At 38.1% G+C, this 19,749-nt stretch overlaps 1 protein-coding gene across 3 annotated transcripts in view; it reads right to left on the bottom strand.

Annotated features, from left to right (window-relative positions):
• LOC133634106 (protein sidekick-1-like) overlaps nucleotides 1-19,749 on the bottom strand; it is a 962,694-nt gene that overhangs the window by 47,755 nt on the left and 895,190 nt on the right. For all 3 annotated transcript variants that reach the window (XM_062027111.1, XM_062027112.1, XM_062027113.1), the window contains 2 exons: nucleotides 19,628-19,726; nucleotides 5,339-5,533 (listed from right to left, as the gene is read on the bottom strand). In XM_062027111.1, the coding sequence (XP_061883095.1) occupies nucleotides 5,339-5,533; nucleotides 19,628-19,726 (294 nt within the window). The remainder of the gene's footprint in view (nucleotides 1-5,338; nucleotides 5,534-19,627; nucleotides 19,727-19,749) is intronic.

A 19,749-nucleotide genomic window follows, 5' to 3' on the forward strand; every position in this document is an offset into this window, starting at 1 on the left:
GTTTGCGTGTTCTCCCCGAGACTGCGTGGGTTCCCTCCGGGTACTCCGGCTTCCTCCCACCTCCAAAGACATGCATAGGTTGATTGGCAACACTAAATTGGCCCTAGTGTGTGAATGTGAGTGTGAATGTTGTCTGTTTATCTGTGTTGGCCCTGTGATCAGGTGGCGACTTGTGCAGGGTGTACCCCGCCTACCGCCTGAATGTAGCTGAGATAGGCTCCAGCGACTCCCCGCGACCCCGAAATGGACAAGCGGTAGAAAATGGATGGATATACAGTATATATATACATATATATACATTATATCTCACGCACTAATAGACTGAAAGAGTGGGCACTTGCCGCACGCTCGCCTGACACTGCGACGCAAGCGCGATGATGTCACGTTATCGATGGGAAAATGCATTTTTTGACAATATAATTTGCCTCAGCGGCTAGAAAACCCCGAGAGTAACAAGCGGAAGAAAATAGATTAGAAGGACAAATAAGAAAAACAAATACATTGACACTTCCCGCGGGCCAGATTTTGGTAGTTTGGAGACCTCTGATCTAAACTTTACCGCTGCCGGGTATTTTTTTCTATATTTTACTGTCATATTTTCAGAATGTGTTTGTTCTAATTTTGGCCAAAGTAAGACAAAGAAAACAATCTGAAGTTGTCTTTATATTTCAGTTTTAATGCCATGGTTTCAATAGTCCGGCCCGCGTGTGCACAGATTTCCCTCCATAGTCTTTGATATGACTCGGCCGGGGTTTGAACTCACGACCTACCGATCTCAGGGCGGACACTCTAACAACAAGAAAGGGCAGCATAAAATAGAGAGTAGATCTAGCAGAAAATAGACATTATGAACAAAGAGAGGTAGCTAACATAGAAGCGGTCAGACAAATAAAAAAAAAAACAATGTGAGACTTTCCGCAGGCCGGATTTTGGACGCTGGCGGGCCGCGGGCCGTAGTTTGGGGACCACTGGTCTAGAGCAAAGCTGTCAAACTCAAGGACCAGGGGCCAGATCTGGCCCGTCGCATCATTTTATTTGGCCTGCGAAAACCTGGACTTGATATGCATCAATATAGTACTTTATCTTTCTATCTAGCTCCATTTTGACAGGAAAGAAACACATGTACAGCATACTTTATTATTATCTAATAATGCAACAAATATTATTTTATGATACACTCCAAACTTTATTTGTTAAAACTTAATACTTAAATATTTCTATAACTTTTATGATTCCAAAGCAAGTTATCAATCAAATTGTACAAGGCCGAACTCATGGACGATCGGTATGGAGGAGAAATATGATCGGAACAGAATAGTCGTAAATATTGAACATGTTTAATATTCCTGATTGGAACCGATTATCGAGACAAATCCACTCTGAACACAGGACGATCACACAACCTTACCAAACATGAGCTCATTGGTTGGAAGGGCGAAACATCGGGACAAAACAGCCAAATTGTCTTTATGTGTAATAATAATAATAATAATGGATTAGATTTTATATCGCGCTTTTCTATAATTAGATACTCAAAGCGCTCACAGTGTGTGTGTACCCTGCTTTAGGCTCAACGCTGCATGAGGAGGAAAAGGAAGGGGCCTGGGGGCGAGACTGGAGGCTTGTGAACACCACCGCCGAGCAGATCGGGGAATAATTCCCAAGAAGTCAAATAAATGCCTCATCGAAACATATTTGGGGAGGACTAATAACTGTAATAGTACATTTTATTCATAAAGTGGACCTATTATGCAAAACCAACTTTGCTTACTTATTGGTACCTACTGTTGTGTATTTAGGATCTGCACAAGTCCGAAAAATTTGAAAATAAGTTTATTATTTTCCTCTTTCCTTTTGTTGTGGGGCAGACTGGCTCGTACATGCACATACACTACCGTTCAAAAGTTTGGGGTCACCCAAACAATTTTGTGGAATAGCCTTAATTTCTAAGAACAAGAATAGACTGTCGAGTTTCAGATGAAAGTTCTCTTTTTCTGGCCATTTTGAGCGTTTAATTGACCCCACAAATGTGATGCTCCAGAAACTCAATCTGCTCAAAGGAAGGTCAGTTTTGTAGCTTCTGTAACGAGCTAAACTGTTTTCAGATGTGTGAAGATGATTGCACAAGGGTTTTCTAATCATCAATTAGCTTTCTGAGCCAATGAGCAAACTCATTGTACCATTAGAACTCTGGAGTGATAGTTGCTGGAAATGGGTCTCTATACACCTATGTAGATATTGCACCAAAAAACAGACATTTGCAGCTAGAATAGTCATTTACCACATTAGCAATGTATAGAGTGTATTTCTTTAAAGTTAAGACTAGTTTAAAGTTATCTTCATTGAAAAGTACAGTGCTTTTCTTTCAAAAATAAGGACATTTCAATGTGACCCCAAACTTTTGAACGGTAGTGTACATCCTCCGCTGTTGCCATTTTTAATACAAAGTAGCTTATAGTTTGAAAACTAATCTGTCAGTAGACTCACTATGGAAGCGCTGAAAACTACAACAACGATGGGGAGGAAAAGACGATGTCAAAGTGGAGGCACGTAAATGAGACCGCCCACAAAATGGGGCATCCTGAAGAGACGGTCAGAAAGTAGCTTGAAGATGGTCTGTAAAACATAATCTATGCAACATTTTGACCAAAGAACCACCATTACTTGTTATGTAGACCACAAGGAAGTGTTTTAATGTAGAATAAATTTATAATATGAGCCCTTGAAATGAATGAAAATAAACTGGGCTCCAGCAGAAAGGGCACTTTTCTCATGCAGAGCAGAGCAAAAGAACAGGTGCTTGAGCACCACAGGGGGTCAATCTGTGCACGAACCTGCTTATTGTACTCTGACTTCAACCTTTTTCACTTTTTGATATACCGACAGTACTGTGCTTCAGGCTTAGGCCATGATGTTTGAGAACACATAACCAGAAATAGGTTGTATTCACCCGACGTCACGTCAGGCTCATCAAATATGCGAGACTCGAAGTGGTGGGCCAGCGAGCGTCTGTTTTCATAGCGTTCAGGGCGGCATTTTGCCTTTCTCTGAGAAAAAAAAAGCCCTACGCTTGCCTTGTTTTAGGCTGTTGTAACCGCTCAAAGCGCCAAAAGGATAAACGTTTATTTAAAGTTCCTCGAGAGGTAACCAAGGACAAAAGAGTGCTAGAAAAACGGCACGTACTCCAGTCCAGGGGAGATTGCAGTGATCACTTTGTTAAATGTTTGTTTGATATACTTTTAACGTTTAGTATTTCCCATTTAAGTATTATCTTGATATTATTTGTATTTTATCTTGTTTCGAAATTCTTAAAACACATTTTTGTAATGAGTGTTTCGTAAAGCACCAACTCGTCGAGTCTAAATAAAATAACATAATAACAGGTGAGCAAAACCTAAACGAGTTAAGCTGTTACCGAAGGCAGCAATCATAAATTAAACTTTTAATACATAAACAACGTTGGGATCTACAGTTATATTTTGATAAAGACGGGGAAAAACACGCGTGCAACAGCAACAATAAGGCAACAAACATGCCTTTAGATGCAAAGTTAAATCATAAAGTGCAACCTTACCTGAGCAAAAATTATGAATATTTATATATATACAGAGTCTTGATACCAATTTCCTTAACCCAGCCACACACAAACAAGTTGTAGACCTCCATTTTTTCAAGTTTTCATCTCTTTTGTCGTATAGAATGACGTCTGGAGCGCCAGATAGTTCGACAAGTCTGGGAACGTGACCGTCGGATAATCCACTTGACAAATCATTTTTTGATAACATACAGGGATGGATTCCATTGCATAGTTTGATTTTTGCTCGGATCTGCTTTTAGTGGTAAGATCTAGGCCCCTTGCATATTCAGATAGTTCACACTCTGCTTCTACACAGTAGCCATGTTGTTTTGGTGGCCCACCACTTCCTTTACTGCCGTTCAAAAATCACGTGACGGAATACAACTTACTAGTGCGCAGGTCTGTTTGTTTGTCCACCTGTAAGTTTGTTATTAGGCTACTTCCTGGTTTATTGGAGATGACAACCAGATGGGGGTTGCTTTCAAAAGTTCATTAAATGTTTAGTGACCTAAGACTTGAGCAACATCCTGTATATAAAATGTTTCAGTGAGGTAGCATTTTTTTTTTAAAGTTTTCAATCCATTCTTAGCTCTTCCTCAGGGACTGGCGTATTACCCATATTAAAAAAAAAGGGATTGTTGTGGGCTGGCTAATGTCTGAATATGATGACACCACATTAAACCTCTAAAGAAGTGGTTCCTAACCTGGGTTAGATTGAACCCTAGGGGTTCGGTGAGTTGGCCTCAGGGGTTCGGCGGAGCCTCCGCCGCGGATGTCAAGACACACCCAATTCATCGTGTAAATAAAAACTTCTCCCTATCGGCGTATTATGGATTCCCCCAAACAATGTTCCCTCTAATTTTCCATCTGATTTGCAGGTGTGTAATTTGTTGTGGTTCATGCACAGTTCATTTTGTGCACCAGTAAAAAACATAACATTGTCTTGAATTTAAAAAAAAAACCAACATTTTATTTTTTACTAAAGAAGGGTTCGGTGAATGCGCATATGAAACTGGCGGGGTTCCGTACCTCCAACAAGGTTAAGAACCACTGCTCTAAAGGCTTAGTGGCCACATGCGTGGACAGCACCTTTTAGCTCTTATTTCCAAAATTGTGTACACTACTGAATTGGGGTCTTATGGCCGCTTATGTGGACACTTATACTGCCATCTGGTGGTGTCAGAAGAGTATAACATACAATGGAATTTGGGGAAAAAAAGTGTAAAAATAAGAATTAAGCATGTTACTAAACATGAAGTACACATTTGTGTACTTATGGACTAAGTACATCATATAAAAAGATGATTCTTAGTTTTTATTCTAATTAGGGTCCAATAAGCCCAAATAGCAAAAAGAAATAAAAAAAAGCACGTAAACAAACAGATTGGGCCTTAAGAGGCTATGCTAACAGATAGCAGATATTTCATAAGGAATATTTCTTTATTTGGTTTTGACTACAGTAGGAAGGGGATTCATACGGCCCATTCGTCGCGGTTTACCTGTCACACAAAACGTGACGATTTGGGGAGGGTGCACTATCCACTTCAGCCACCAGATGGCAGTATAGTGTTGAATATCTTAAAATGTGTTTTGGGCAATTCCAACTTTGATCACAGCGTCAGTTGCTTTATAGAGTGGCGCTTTCCATCGTTTTGAGCAGACTGCATTGCAACATGACAGATCCACCCAGGAATGGGGCCATATGACGACCTTCCCTACTGCACATTTAAAAATAGGTCTGAAGGAAAAGGTTAAGTTTACCTCTGCGTTCCGTGGTGACAACCAGGGCTTCGTGTTCCTGGCCCCAGCCCACAGCGGTGCGAGCCACGAGACGGAACAGGTAGCTCTGCTCCGGCGTGAGGCCGGTGACGGTGAACTGCCGACCGTTAGAGCCCACCTCCACCGTGGTCCCCTGCTGACCGTCCCTGTGCTCCAGGCGGTAGGAGATCTGGTAGCCTAATGAGCCACAGGAGGAAGGAGACGTGTCAGAGTGTGCTGGCAATGTTTGAACTTAGTCATGTAGGCAAGTTTAACAATAAGTTAGCCGCTGTAAAATGGAAAAAAAGGGCAATAAATATTTGCCTTAACTTTGATAAGTCTCTTCCTGCACTAAATCTATAGCTACAGTCGTTCCTCCTTTATCTCGGCTCATTGCTTCTAGGCTTGACGGATTTCCATGGGTAGGATTATCATTAATAAATCTCATATTTTCATATAGTTACAGCATCAAAAAACATTTTGCATAATCACATAATCACACCCTTATGCTTGCCTTTTAACGCAATTAAACCCCTCTAATATAGTAGCCTTAAATGTATTCTATGTAGATTACAGTACTCACTGTTAGCCTCCAAGCGCCATTGCTATGGTTGTCACCCGGCCACTACAACACAACCACTACGACGTGGAACTCGAGTAAATCTCAACTAAATTAGAACTGGGTTTCCATGCGCTGAAACTACGGACGTAAGCCGTTCTGCCAAAAGTTGGTCAACTTGACGGTCGCAGCAATGAAAATTAGCATTCTGTGTTGTTAGCATTCTTAGCATTCCACAACGCTCACGCTAAAGGCTCACCCGCGTCATGTGAAGCCGATGTTGTCAAAGTTGATGTGCATCAACAGAGTTACTCTCCACTTAGCATTGCCCGGAGAACTGCTGATAGCTGATAGCAATCTTGTTAGCATTAAGTGACGCATTGTTACAAGTACTGTACGTCTTGTTTTTCGACATCATCGCTCCTGTCTCCAATGTGGAGATGTGTTATTAGTGGGGCAGGAGTTCTGCCAAATGTTTGTCGCGGTGAAGATTAGCTGCCGCGTTGTTAGCATTGTTCAACTTTAACCGAGGGATGCACTCTTTATCAATCGCTGCAACATAATAATAGAAAATAAGACATTATTAAGACTTTTTTAATACTTAATTATATGTAGAATATGTTTGAAAAACTATATAGTGAAGCTGGAATATTTGAAGTGCGATCCTCGGTGTTAACTCTTACAACAAAAATGTTGCTATCACTTGGTTGTATGCAGGTCAAAGTCCGTTTTTTTTTAAAAGAGTGCTTTATAGGCGGAATAGATTAATTCTACTGACTGCATTGTTAGACGCCTCCTACTAGCAGTTTTTCACTATTTAGGATGCACAGAAAAGGTAAAAGCATGTGTGTTCTTATCTCACAAAGGGATTGTGGATGATGGGCAAAATCCCCCCAAAATGCAGTTCCCCTTTAGAACATCTTTTTTACACTCCTAATATGAAACTATTAGATTTTTTTAATAATAATCCTATCTTGCAAAAATTTATTTATCACGGCCAGGCCTGCAACCAATTAGCCACGATAAACAAGAGACAACTGTATTCACTTTTTTTTGCATAGGTTTATTCCAAAAGGGACTGAATTATTTTTTTCCCCCATTAAAATGATACACACAACACCCCTTAATGACAACATGAAAATGTTTTGTTTTTTTTAAGACTTTGTGCAAATTTAAGAAAAAATAAATAACGCAGAAATCAAATGTATATTATGCAGACCATGCATTTTGTTTATTTGTCCCTTTTTGTCTGTGAATGTTCGTAAGGCGTGTTCTTAAAAAATATACTCCCAGGAGTTGTGAATGCAACTGTGACAAGTAGTGTAACACAAAGCACCATTTACGATTCTGACATTCTCATACAGCATATAAGTCCTGGCTGGGAATCAGTGTGTACATGTTCTGTGCGCGTCTCCATGTGTCATGTGCAGCAGGCCATGTAATAACACCAGCACTCTTCAACACACACACACTTACACTGCTCACTACCGCTGTATACTCACAACACTTTCTGTGCACACCGGTACACTACCTTGCTTTTCCTACAGTGCGCTTCACATTTTGTATGATTTGATTTTGAACGGATATATTCTCCCGGCTTCTGGTGAGCCGTACAGCCAAACATTGCACATAAAAGATGGCACTCACAGAGTGGAGTCATTAAAAAAAAAAAGTAAATCACTTTATTTTTTTCATAAAAAAAGCCTTTTAGGAGATTTTCATGTGACATTTTGTATTCTCTTCTTGTGTTTTCTTTTAATTCTCCTACCATTTCATGTTGCCTTTTATCTCTTTTGAGCTAGCTGGCAGTATCTGCTGGCCAACTCCTGAATGTTGTACCACTTTGGGATTTTTCTGGTGCATTACAAAGAAAATATATTATCATTATTATTATCAAAACCATTCTTTTTGCCTGCATATCATTACGCAATAGAATGGAATGCTCAGACAAATTAATCCTTCGCGCTGGCGATCCAGTCTGTGTAAAATTGCAAAACAAGCCATCACGGGGCCAAAAAGAGTTGCAAGTGCCAGCACTTAGACAGTCATTGGATTCAAGAAAGAAGTAGGAGCAAAGTACAAAATTATATAGCAATTTCATTCGTCATTTATATACATTTTAAAATGTTTTCTGTATGGACAAATATTATTATTCTTAATAAAATAGTTTTTTGCAAAAATTTTGGGTGTCTGGAAAAATTGCTTCAGTTTTCTTAAGGTTGGATCTTCACCAAAACTTTTGGAACAGATTGGAACGAAAAACGTGGTACTAAGTGGTGACGTGTGTAAGATTCTTCAAAAACTGTGTGTGACTGCTGAGAGATGTTATTCGACATGTAGGATATCACAGCAGATCATCGTAGCAATGCAAATAGGCTTCCCGGGGCTTGTAATTAGGGGTGTAACGGTCCGATACTGATATCATAAAAAAAACATACCGACTTTTGTTTAAAATCCCTAATACAAGCAGTCCTGCAGTGTGTTCACTTGTGCAAAGCTGCCAGATAACACCTAAATGTCCTCCAATATGTTGGTCTTTGCTTGTATTTTGGTAGTCATTTTCAAAAGGTACACCTGATAGGCTATAGGCTACTAGGAGCTAACAGCTACACAACAGCTAGGCCCATACTGTAATAGCACACAAGCTAAACGTACATAATACATGTCCTTTATTGAATAATATTGCAGTCTTAAACAGCACATTTGTCAATACCAACAGGTATCAAATTGATTATCGTTGCATATTACTTACACATTAAAAAGTCTGTAAGGCAGAAGCGTAGTCAAAAGTATCCAGTAACAAACGTGTCCGCATCATTCAACTTACTGCACCATGGGTTTAACTTCATGAATTATTGTGGCCACAAGGTGTCTCCAAAAACCAATGACCACTCCACTTCAAATTAAAGACAGCATTAGTCTGTCGAAGAGGTTAGTGGGGTTTTTATACCTACCATTTATTGTTCTTTGAGTAATTTTACTTGATCAAACCTTTCCACACTACAAAATAACGCAGGTACGTACCAAGGATATGGTATCAAGGTTGATGTCGGTGTTGGCCAATGCTCAAGATATCAATATCGGCATTGTATCGGAAGTGACACAACTAGAAGAAGCGATGTTAAGCGTTCATACATCCATTATGTTATATGTATTCTGTATTTTCTGCATGCAATTAGTATCTTGAAAATGTGTTTTGTCTGGAAGGATGGCATTATTACAAATAGGAAAAATTGTTTCGGTTTTCTTACGATTTGGTTTTTCGTCTGACCTTTTTGAACAAATTACTAAGTGGCGTGCTTGAGATCCTATGTGAGCTCATTGACTACAGCGTCGGACAACAACGGCGGACTTCTTCAGGTAAATTTATACCATATATGGAGCTATCGGCTGATCCCACATTTTGGGGAAAATGTCACAAATTGGGCAAACAGATCGTTTGGAGGAAGTATGAAGGAAGGCAAGATTGTTTTATAAATATCTCCGTTAGGTACCAATAGGTAAGAAAAGTTGGTTTTGCAGAACACATGGAGGTCTCCTTTAAATCTCTCAGTAATGCAATGACATCATTGTCACATCAATGCTTCTCCATTCATAATTTTTCCCTTTGATCATTTGGAAAATGCCCAACATTTCTACAAAGAGCACAATTTGTTCCTTGATGGAGTTTGTTACGCGTGATAAAAAGACCAATCACACAATTCCAATACACAACATTCTGCATCAAATCCGACTAAATTCCCGCGAACAGGCGGAGTGCAGAGGTGATTGCTTCTGCTGTGACGATAATCTGCTGACAGGCACCTAATCTGTTTGTGTGTGTGATAATCTTATCAGATCGTTTGCCCATGTAAACTCAGAGTGTGGAAGATTACTGGATAACAGCAAGACGGCAAATCCTCAGGAATCAAAACATTCGGTTCGGAGCTCGGCGTTGTGTACGAAATATCTCAGGGACTTTGGCGCGGTGAAATACACGAGGATTAAACTCCATTACAAAAGCGGGACTGTGTCATTTTCTTTAAAAAAAATAAAGTCCCTTCTCGTTTTCGCCACAGGAAAGATGTAACGCGTAAATATTTCATACAGCCCCCCTGGCGTCTGGCAAAATGTGCCTATGGTGACGCTAGCGTGCTTGGCAGAGCTTGTATAGTTCATGAAATACTCATAGCCACAACTACTTAACAAGATGGGATGCTTGTGAGGATATTTTTAACATATTTTCTCATGTAGTACTTCAAAGAACATACTGGTGTACTACTACTGTATGTATCGTGGCATACAGAGTCATCATACCTTGTACACATACTGTATACTCATCTGAAATAACTTTGAGTGTAAAGCAAAGCAACACATTACTAACCGTTACACTTTTTGCATTTTTAACACCATCATTAATTTTTAATATTGGTAAGAGCTAAAGTATAAAGATGAAAAGGGCACACTGCTATTATGAAGTTATGGTTCCAAATAGTGTGAATGATTATAAACGTGAGGAAGCACTCAAAGTAGGTTATAGTATAAAGTGATCTTAAGAAAGAAGGCAAAACTAACCTTTGAAAAAAATAAATGCAATGATATCTTGCAATGCGCTACAGGATTAAGTGTGTTCAAGTATAGTGCTTTAAAGAAAAAAATACAGTTTTTTTTCTAAATGAATACAGTACTCAACATTGGGCTAAACTGTTTAGAGAACAGCATTAAAAAAAAGAGATCAGAAAATATTATTTTCATTATAACAACCAATTAAAGACAAATCAGAAAATTATTACAATTGTTATTAAACAGTATTTTTGAATAAAAACATGTTTTGAAAAATATTCTGATTATAAAGTTAAAGTTAAAGTACCAATGACTGTCACACACACACGAGGTGTGGCGAAATTATTCTCTGAGTTCAAACCCTGGCCGAGTCATACCAAAGACTATATAAATGGGTCCCATTAACTGTCTGCTTGACACTCAGCACCAAGGGTTGGAATTGGGGGTTAAATCACCAAAAATTATTCCCGGGCGCGGCCACCGCTGCTGCTCAGTGCTCCCCTCACCTCGCAGGGGGTGATCAATGGTGATGGGTCAAATGCAGAGAATAATTTCGCCACACCTAGTGTGTGTGTGACAATCATTGGTACTTTAACTAATAATAACAACAACGTAAATGAAGATTTGATAAAAAAAAAATGTATCAGAAATGTATTGCTATTATTATTAGACTATCATTTTTGTATTTAAAAATTGGCAGAAAAGCTTTACTAATTTTATTAAAACAGTATTTTCAAACTAAAAAAAACCTCAAAAGGTTACTATTTTTATTAAAATATTTTAAAATATTACCAGATCATTTTTTTAACATTTAAAAAAAGGATCCGAAAATTATGACTGTTACACCAGCTAAAAATAAATCTGAAAATAGTTACAATTATTATTAGAACAACATTTTTTAAAAAATATATCAGAAAATTGCTACTAATATTATTAGAACAGTGTTTTTAAATAAAAAAATATCCCAAAAATTACTATTATTTTTAAAACTTTTAAAAACATGATCAGATCATTTTACTACTATCATTAGCATTATTTAATAACAAATTATCACGTTTTCCCCCGTTATTCTTATAAAAAGCATGCTTAGTTAAAAATTATCAGAAAAGTATTACAGTTATTATTAGATTAAAAAAAAAAAAAAAAAAACGGATCCAAAAATGTTTACTACTCGTATAATTAATTTTTCCTACTCTTAAAACCCTGCGGCTTATAAAATGTTTCGGCTAATTTATAGATTTTTCTTCGCAAATAGTTTTAAAACAAAAACAAAAACACTGAATAGGTGTGTTATTGTTTGTGCGATGGCGCCATCATTTGGAGGCGCTCACTCACTGCAGGTGCTGTAGTGTCCTTCCATTTAGTGCTTTCAACCGGAAGTAGAAGTCCTGTTCCATCTTCTAGCCATCCATAGCGTTTCTACTTGTATAGATTCTTCATTCATCACTCCAAGCAACGTTTGTAAGTTTTACAACATAACTTGAACAATTTTGACTTACTAAATCGTGCCATGTGTGATGTCTGTAGGAGTGTTTTCATGAACATTTGTACTTGCTATTGTAATGTAATCAAGCTGGTCTCGTTAGCATTAGCGAACATGCTAACACGATCAAAAGTGTCTGTGCTCGTATTATTAACTTACAATGGCTTTTTTTTTGTATTGTTTCAGTTTCGTAAATTCATTAAACGTCACCGTGGAGTTAATGGGTCTGTTTCGCTGGTTGTAGAGCTTGTGGGTTCATGATGATGACGTCTGTTGTTTGATCAGCCATTTTAATGCTGTGTTACAGGCATTGTTTGGAAACATTTAAGGTATGTGAATAAATATTTACAAAATCTTTGTGTGTAAATAACTATTTTCACAACATATATATCTGCGGGTTTTAGTCCGGTGCGGCTAATATGTGGAAAAATATTTTTTTCTTCTGAAATTTGGTGGGTGCGGCTTATATACCGGTGCGCTCTATTGTCCGGAAAATGCTGTATTATTATTACAACAGCATTTAAAATATAAAAAATACGGACATTTATTACTATAATTATTTGAACAGCATTTTTATGTTTAAAAAATCTGAAAAGTTTTACTTTTTTCATTAGAACTGCTTTTTTAAATGCAAACTTATCAGAACATTTCTATCGTTGTTATTATAAATATGTTGACGTGCATTAAATAAGAAAAAGAAACAGAAAAAGAGGCAATGACATTAAATCACATTGAATGTTTGGTTTTGCTTAAATCCAATTTGGAGAATGCAAATTACATTAGCTCTATTAGATTTGGGAGCAAATCTATTTAACATTGAAACATAAAATGTGTTAAGTTGGACTGATTTCTATGCCTGTCTGATGGGTTTTTACCATATTAAGTAAAAAGCCATCATATTAAATCAACAATGCAACAATTGTGATTCATCACAATACAACTATTTAAGTTTTAGCTACCATACAGTATGTTGCAGTGGTACAGTGCTATCATATATTGTAGCGGGCTTTCATCCTCAGGATGTGTTAAAGGACACATCGATTTGTTATTCATGAAATCGGGATGTGTGAAATGTGCACTTTGTATGGACCTTGTCTGTCAAATGTCCACCTGGGCATTAAGGACACTTGCACATGGAGACACAGAACAGGTCCAAACAAGGACACAGCAAGGCTTTGTGGGTTGGTGTGTGATTTTTGTTACGCTAAATGTCTTCCTGCTGACATTACCGATAAACATCATTCAGTCTGTTCTGCACTAACTCTGTCTCCCGCTGAGAGAACAAGTGCTTGTCCGTCCTCTTCGATGTTGCACCACACAAATAATAAGAACTTGCACCTGGCTCGCTGACAACAAGCTATCCATACACTTGGGTAAAACAGAATCCATCCTGTTTGGGTCCCACATCAACCTCAAGAAAGTCAATGACTTCACCATAAAAGTGGGTGACATTGTTATCACCAGGAAAGATGAGGTCACCTACCTAGGTTACATTCTAGAGGCTAACCTTTCCTGTGATAAAATGGCAACCAAGGTAATCAAAAAGGTTAACCAACGAACAAGATTTCTCTACAGAATCTCCTCTCTGGTCAACAAAAGCACCTTGAGGATTCTGGCGGGTACTCTCGTTCAACCCTTTTTCGATTACGCATGCACCTCCTGGTACCCTAGCACCTCCAAAACCCTCAAATCTAAACTCCAAACATCTCAGAACAAGCTAGTCAGGTTACTGCTAGACCTCCACCCCAGATCCCACCTCACTCCTACCCACTTCTCTAAAGTGGGCTGGCTCAAGGTGGAGGACAGAGTTAAACAACTTGCACTGAGCCTAGTCTATAAAATCCGCTACACCTCCCTGATACCGAAGTACATGTCAAACTACTTCCTTAACGTAAATGACCGTCATAACCACAACACCAGGGGGAGCTCCACTAACCACGTTAAACCCAGATTCCGAACTAACAAAGGTCTTAACTCATTCTCTTTCTATGCCACATCAATGTGGAATGTGCTTCCAACAGGTATAAAAGAAAGGGCATCTCTATCCTCCTTCAAAACCGCAATAAAAGTTCACCTCCAGGCAGCTACAACCCTAAACTAACACCCTCCCCGGATTGCTAACAATCAAATGTAAACAATCAAATGCAGATACTTTTTCTTATGCCTTCTGATCTCTCTCTCTCTCTCTCTCTCTCTATGTCCACTACTTGATGCCCATATCCTACCCCCCCCCCCCAACCCCCCCCACCCCCTTCACACCCCTGATTGTAAATAATGTAAATAATGCATTGTGATTATCTTGTGTGATGACTGTATTATGATGATAGTATATATGATAGTATATATCTGTATCATGAATCAATTTAAGTGGACCCCGACTTAAACAAGTTGAAAAACTTATTCGGGTGTTACCATTTAGTGGTCAATTGTACGGAATATGTACTTCACTGTGCAACCTACTAATAAAAGTCTCAATCAATCAAAAAACACCTGGTAAGACTCCACATTTGAAACTGTCACTCATCGGCTCGCTGATTCCTTCTGCCAATTTCACAAAGATGTTTGATGCTGGTTGTTTGCAAAGTGTGTCAGATGTTTATTAAGAGTATGAGATAGCATTGAGAGGAAGACCGTATTTGTGTAACAGGGACACTAAACACAAATGTTGAATTCCCTATGTTAATGACCATATACTATATAATAAACAGGTGAAGTCACATCTATATCACTTCGCACTTGTTGCACAGGTGTGAGACCATTTAGATGCACATTTTGCTGTGTGATTTGTTATTAGGATATTGAGTTTTTATTAAATTAATTTTATTCTTATAAAGCCGTATTTTTAACACCCCTTGGGGCAGTTAAAGAATGGGAGGAAAATGACATTGTTTGTTGACATACAGTAGCTCATGCATCTACAGCAGGGGTGTCAAACTCATTTTAGATCGGGGGCCCCATGGAAAAAAATCTACTCCCAAGTGGACCGGACTGGTAAAAATACGGTACGATAACTTAAAAATAAAGACAACTTCAGATTGTTTTCTTTGTTTAAAAATAGAACAAGCACATTCTGAAAATGTACAAATCATAATGTTGTTGTTTTTTTTTACACTTACATGTTGCGGTTAGTAGTATTCTATCTTTATTTGTCATTATTTATACTTTCTGAATAAATGATGTGATAATGTTCATTAGTCAACTCATTGGTGTTAATTGTCAATCTATCAAGATAAAAAAATAATATCAAAATCAAATTACAGGATGTTATTTATGTAGTTTGCTCATTTTCCTCAACTGGTGCACTAACATCATACGGTTTATTTGTTTTACATATGTAGCATAATCTACAAAGATACACATAATTGCTATTGCGACATCTAGTGGACACATTTAGAACAGCAGTTTCTTTCTTTCAAAAATTTCGGCTCATTTTTGTACTGAGCAAACTCATACTGTGGGCGGGATATAACCTATATATATAACCCGGGCCGTACGTTTGACACCCCTGATCTACAGTAAAAAAAAAAAAACATGTATTCCAGTTAATCCAGCAGCAACATCAAATTTGACAATAAACAATAAATTATTCCTGTCTTCTGCAGAAGCATGTATGCCAATTTCAACACCATTAAGCAACATATTTCATTAATTTATCATTATTAATCAGAATCAGTTATATTGGCCACATATCTTTAGCACACAATAAATACACTTAGTAGACTGTGCTCTCTTTGTTCAATGTAAACAATAAATAATAATGATTAACGAGAAATATAAACAAGTGCTTATATAATTAATATGTGCAAGGCTAATAAGACAATAGTGCAGTGATGAATAGAGCAAAAAGCGACATCAACATGTTTTTTTTTCCTTTATTTAATTTGACATTCATTTTACATTTTTTTATTTCTATTTACCTTGTATATTTTTTTTATATTAAAGTTGTTCTTATTTATTTTTCTACTACTATATACTATTGTAACTGTAATCCGTCTAGTTCAGTGTTTGCTTTTTTCAGTATTTCTAATCAACCCGATCGCCAGCACTGCTCTTAATGTTGTCAAGGAAAGATGTTTACTGACATTTTTTTATTTTTTATTGTGTAAGTGTAAAATACTTGTTCAAAGTTCCCTTTTCTGAACCAAAAAATATAGCTACCACCACCGGCTATCTTAGGTGGCTTACCAAAACATATGTATTTTTAAATGTATATATTGTTCAACAATAACTAACTATGCTGAGGAAAAATTGATAGACGGCCCGAGTAAAAAGGCTGGCGGTCATGACTGGCACTTACACAAAAGCATTCTTAGCGAGGCGACAAATGATTTTCAGTCAAGGCTGATAACTTGCCTCCAATTATGCATGTAGAAAATGTAGAACTAAGGCGAGAGTAAATATTGGAAAAGATTTTGAGCTGTGGTGAGACTATTGTAAGAAAAACTATTTTTAAAAAATGGACGACATATTTACATATTGTATATACGACATACTTACACATTTGATGACATACATGTAAAGATGGGTACCGTTTACATTTGAACTGATACGGTACTAATTCCAGGTACCTGGGAAGCGGTACCGGTACTCAACAGTACCACATTTTAGTACTTTTGTGTGTTAATTGTAAACGGTTTATACTTGTTGTTGGGCGGCATAGCTCGGTTGGTAGCGTGGCCGTGCCAGCAACTTAAGGGTTCCAAGTTCGATCCCCGCTTCCGCCATCCTAGTCTCTGCCGTTGTGTCCTTGGGCAAGACACCTTACTCACCTGCTCCCAGTGCCACTCACATTGGTTTAAATGTAACTTAGATATTGGGTTTCACTATGTAAAGCGCTTTGAGTCACTAGAGAAAAGCGCTATATAAATATAATTCACTTCACTTGTTATACTTTTAGCGCTTTGGCACTATATAGCGCTTTGGCACTATATCCACATTCACCCATTCACACACACATTCACATACTGATGGCGGGAGCTAACCACGACCCATCAGGAGCAAGGGTGAAGTGTCTTGCTCAAGGACACAACGAACGTGACTAGGGTGCCGGAAGCCGGGTATCTAACCAGGAACCCTCAGCTTGCTGGCACGGCCACTCTACCAACTGAGCCACGCAGTCCGCAATAATAAATATTAATTGTTATATCTTGTTTTGTTACCACATTTCTGAGTCTCATTAAGTTGCAATTATAGTTGCAAGTCCAAGACGTTAGATGGCAGTAGTGTATAGTTTATGGTGGTTTTTTTGTTGTGTCCTAAAAAGTGTTAATACTCTAAGTATTGTACTTAATATGATCCAGCTGTTTGATTGTAACGTGCATCTTAGTTGTGGTTTTTATTTACACATTTGGTGGTGTTGAAATCGCCATGTAAAATGCTAATCAGTAGCATGTCAATAGCAAAGCCAATGTATATTAGCATCGAGCTAGCACATTTTTAGTAAAGTGGAGCCTTACTTTACTTATGTTGGAGCCTTTTTTGAGTCAATTGCTTTGTTGGCATTGAAAATTGCAACGTTACCAAAGGTAATTTGGCTGAGTCTGCTCTCAGTGCTGCCGGAGTGATCGGCAAGTGTCAGAGTGCGAAGAGGCAGCTGAGTCGGAAACCGGGCGTGACGTCATGCGCAACCCAGGTACTGTTGGATTGGATTGGATTTTACATGAATCGGTGGTGTTACGGTGGGGTCGCATGTTAATGCGCTAGTCTTCTCCCCAAGATGCAGACGGAACTCCAGAGGCAGAGTGCAGATAGGAAAATTATTTATTTTCCATAACTCAGTCAGGAATACACAAAATTCCGGAAAGCGTGCCGATAGCGCGGAAGCTATGGCGAAGCTTAGAACAGGAATCAAAAAGGTATACGAACGTAACTGTTGCGTGAAGCAAACAAGACAGCCAGACTGAGTGTGGCGAAAGGCAGGAATAAATAGCTCTCTGATTAGTGCCTGAGAGCGGGTGAGCGTCCTGAACACCAATCAGAGACAGGTGAAAATAATCAGCACCCATAGCAACTAAGAAACACACCCAGGGGTGTAGGTTTACTGTGTATTTTAATGATGTTGGATCTGTGTTGTTGTTGTTGTTGTTGGGGACAAGTGTTGTAAATTAGCTTTGGCTACAAACACTATGATGCATACATTGGATAACTGTTTCAGATGTCTATGTTTTTGTATATGTCCCTATTTCAAATAAACCTAAGAACTAAGGTAGTCGAACTAAAATAAAGTATGATCCGTAATTTTGTTTATAGATTATATGCAATCTGTTGTTGTGTTCCCTAATTTGAGTGTACATAAATGAAGGTGTGTGTTGCTGAGTCCGACCTGGACATAATCTGGACTGTACATACACTACCGTTCAAAACTTTGGGGTCACCCAAACAATTTTGTGGAATAGCTTTCATTTCTAAGAACAAGAATAGACTGTCGAGTTTCAGATGAAAGTTCTCTTTTTCTGGCCATTTTGAGCGTTTAATTGACCCCACAAATGTGATGCTCCAGAAACTCAATCTGCTCAAAGGGAAGGTCAGTTTTGTAGCTTCTGTAACGAGCTAAACTGTTTTCAGATGTGTGAACAAGATTGCACAAGGGTTTTCTAATCATCAATTAGCCTTCTGAGCCAATGAGCAAACACATTGTACCATTAGAACACTGGAGTGATAGTTGCTGGAAATGGGCCTCTATACACCTATGTAGATATTGCAAAGTACAGTGCTTTTCCTTCAAAAATAAGGACATTTCAATGTGACCCCAAACTTTTGAACGGTAGTGTAAATGCTTATTTTGAAAATGTAATTTTGTTTTTAGATTATATGCAATCTGTTGTTGTGTTCCCTAATTTTCAGTGTACATAAATGAAGGTGTGTGTTGCTGAGTCCGACCTGGACATAATCTGGACTGGACCTGGTTTTAAGAAACCTTTAAACAATCTAATTTCATTGACAACCTGGTCTGGTGAAGATAAGGTCCTTTTTTAAAAAATAAAATAAAATCAGATAAATAAATAAATAAAAAACATTTTCTTGATTAAAAAAGAAAGTAAAACAATATAAAAACAATTACATAAAAATAGTAATTAATGAAAATGTTAGTGGACCAGCAGCACACACAATCATGTGTGCTTCACGGACTGTATCCCTTGCCGACTGTATTGTTCTATATTGTAGGAACCAGAATATTAATAACAGAAAGAAACAACCCCTTTTGTGTGAATGAGTGTAAATGGGTGAGGGAGGTTTTTTAGGTTGGTGCACTAATTGTAAATGTATCTTGTGTTTTTATGTTGATTTAATAAAAAAAGAAAAAATTATATATATATATATAAAAAAAATAAAAATAATAAAAAAGCACGGTTAATGACAGGTGCCCGGTAGGATTGGCGGGATATGGTCAATGCTGAGAAAGTACCGGATTCGGTACACATCCCTAATCACATGTTTGGACAGCAACAAAACGCACGCTAACATATCGACCACAAGCGAGGTCAGTCAAAATGACCTGTGCACAAACTACTTCCACTATCAAACAGATTCCATTGCAATTTATTTTGCCAGATGATATTTTGGAACAACTATGGGAAAATGTGTTTTTAGTCTATGTTTAGAAAATGAAAGTGAAAATATAACTTCTAATTTCCTGTTTATGTGCATACTTTTAAAAAAATGAAGTGTGTTGTTGTTGTTGTTGTTCCGTCTGTGTGTTTTTTCATACCTAAAATGAGGCCGTTGGGGTTTGTGGGAGGTTCCCACACCACCCTTGCTGAAGACAGGCGAACCTCCGGAAACACCACCCTGATGGGGGGTCCTGGGACTGGGGAGAGGGCGGAGGACAAA

This window comes from Entelurus aequoreus, linkage group LG18 (genome assembly GCF_033978785.1).
Source record: "Entelurus aequoreus isolate RoL-2023_Sb linkage group LG18, RoL_Eaeq_v1.1, whole genome shotgun sequence".
Classification (NCBI taxonomy): Eukaryota; Metazoa; Chordata; class Actinopteri; order Syngnathiformes; family Syngnathidae; genus Entelurus; species Entelurus aequoreus.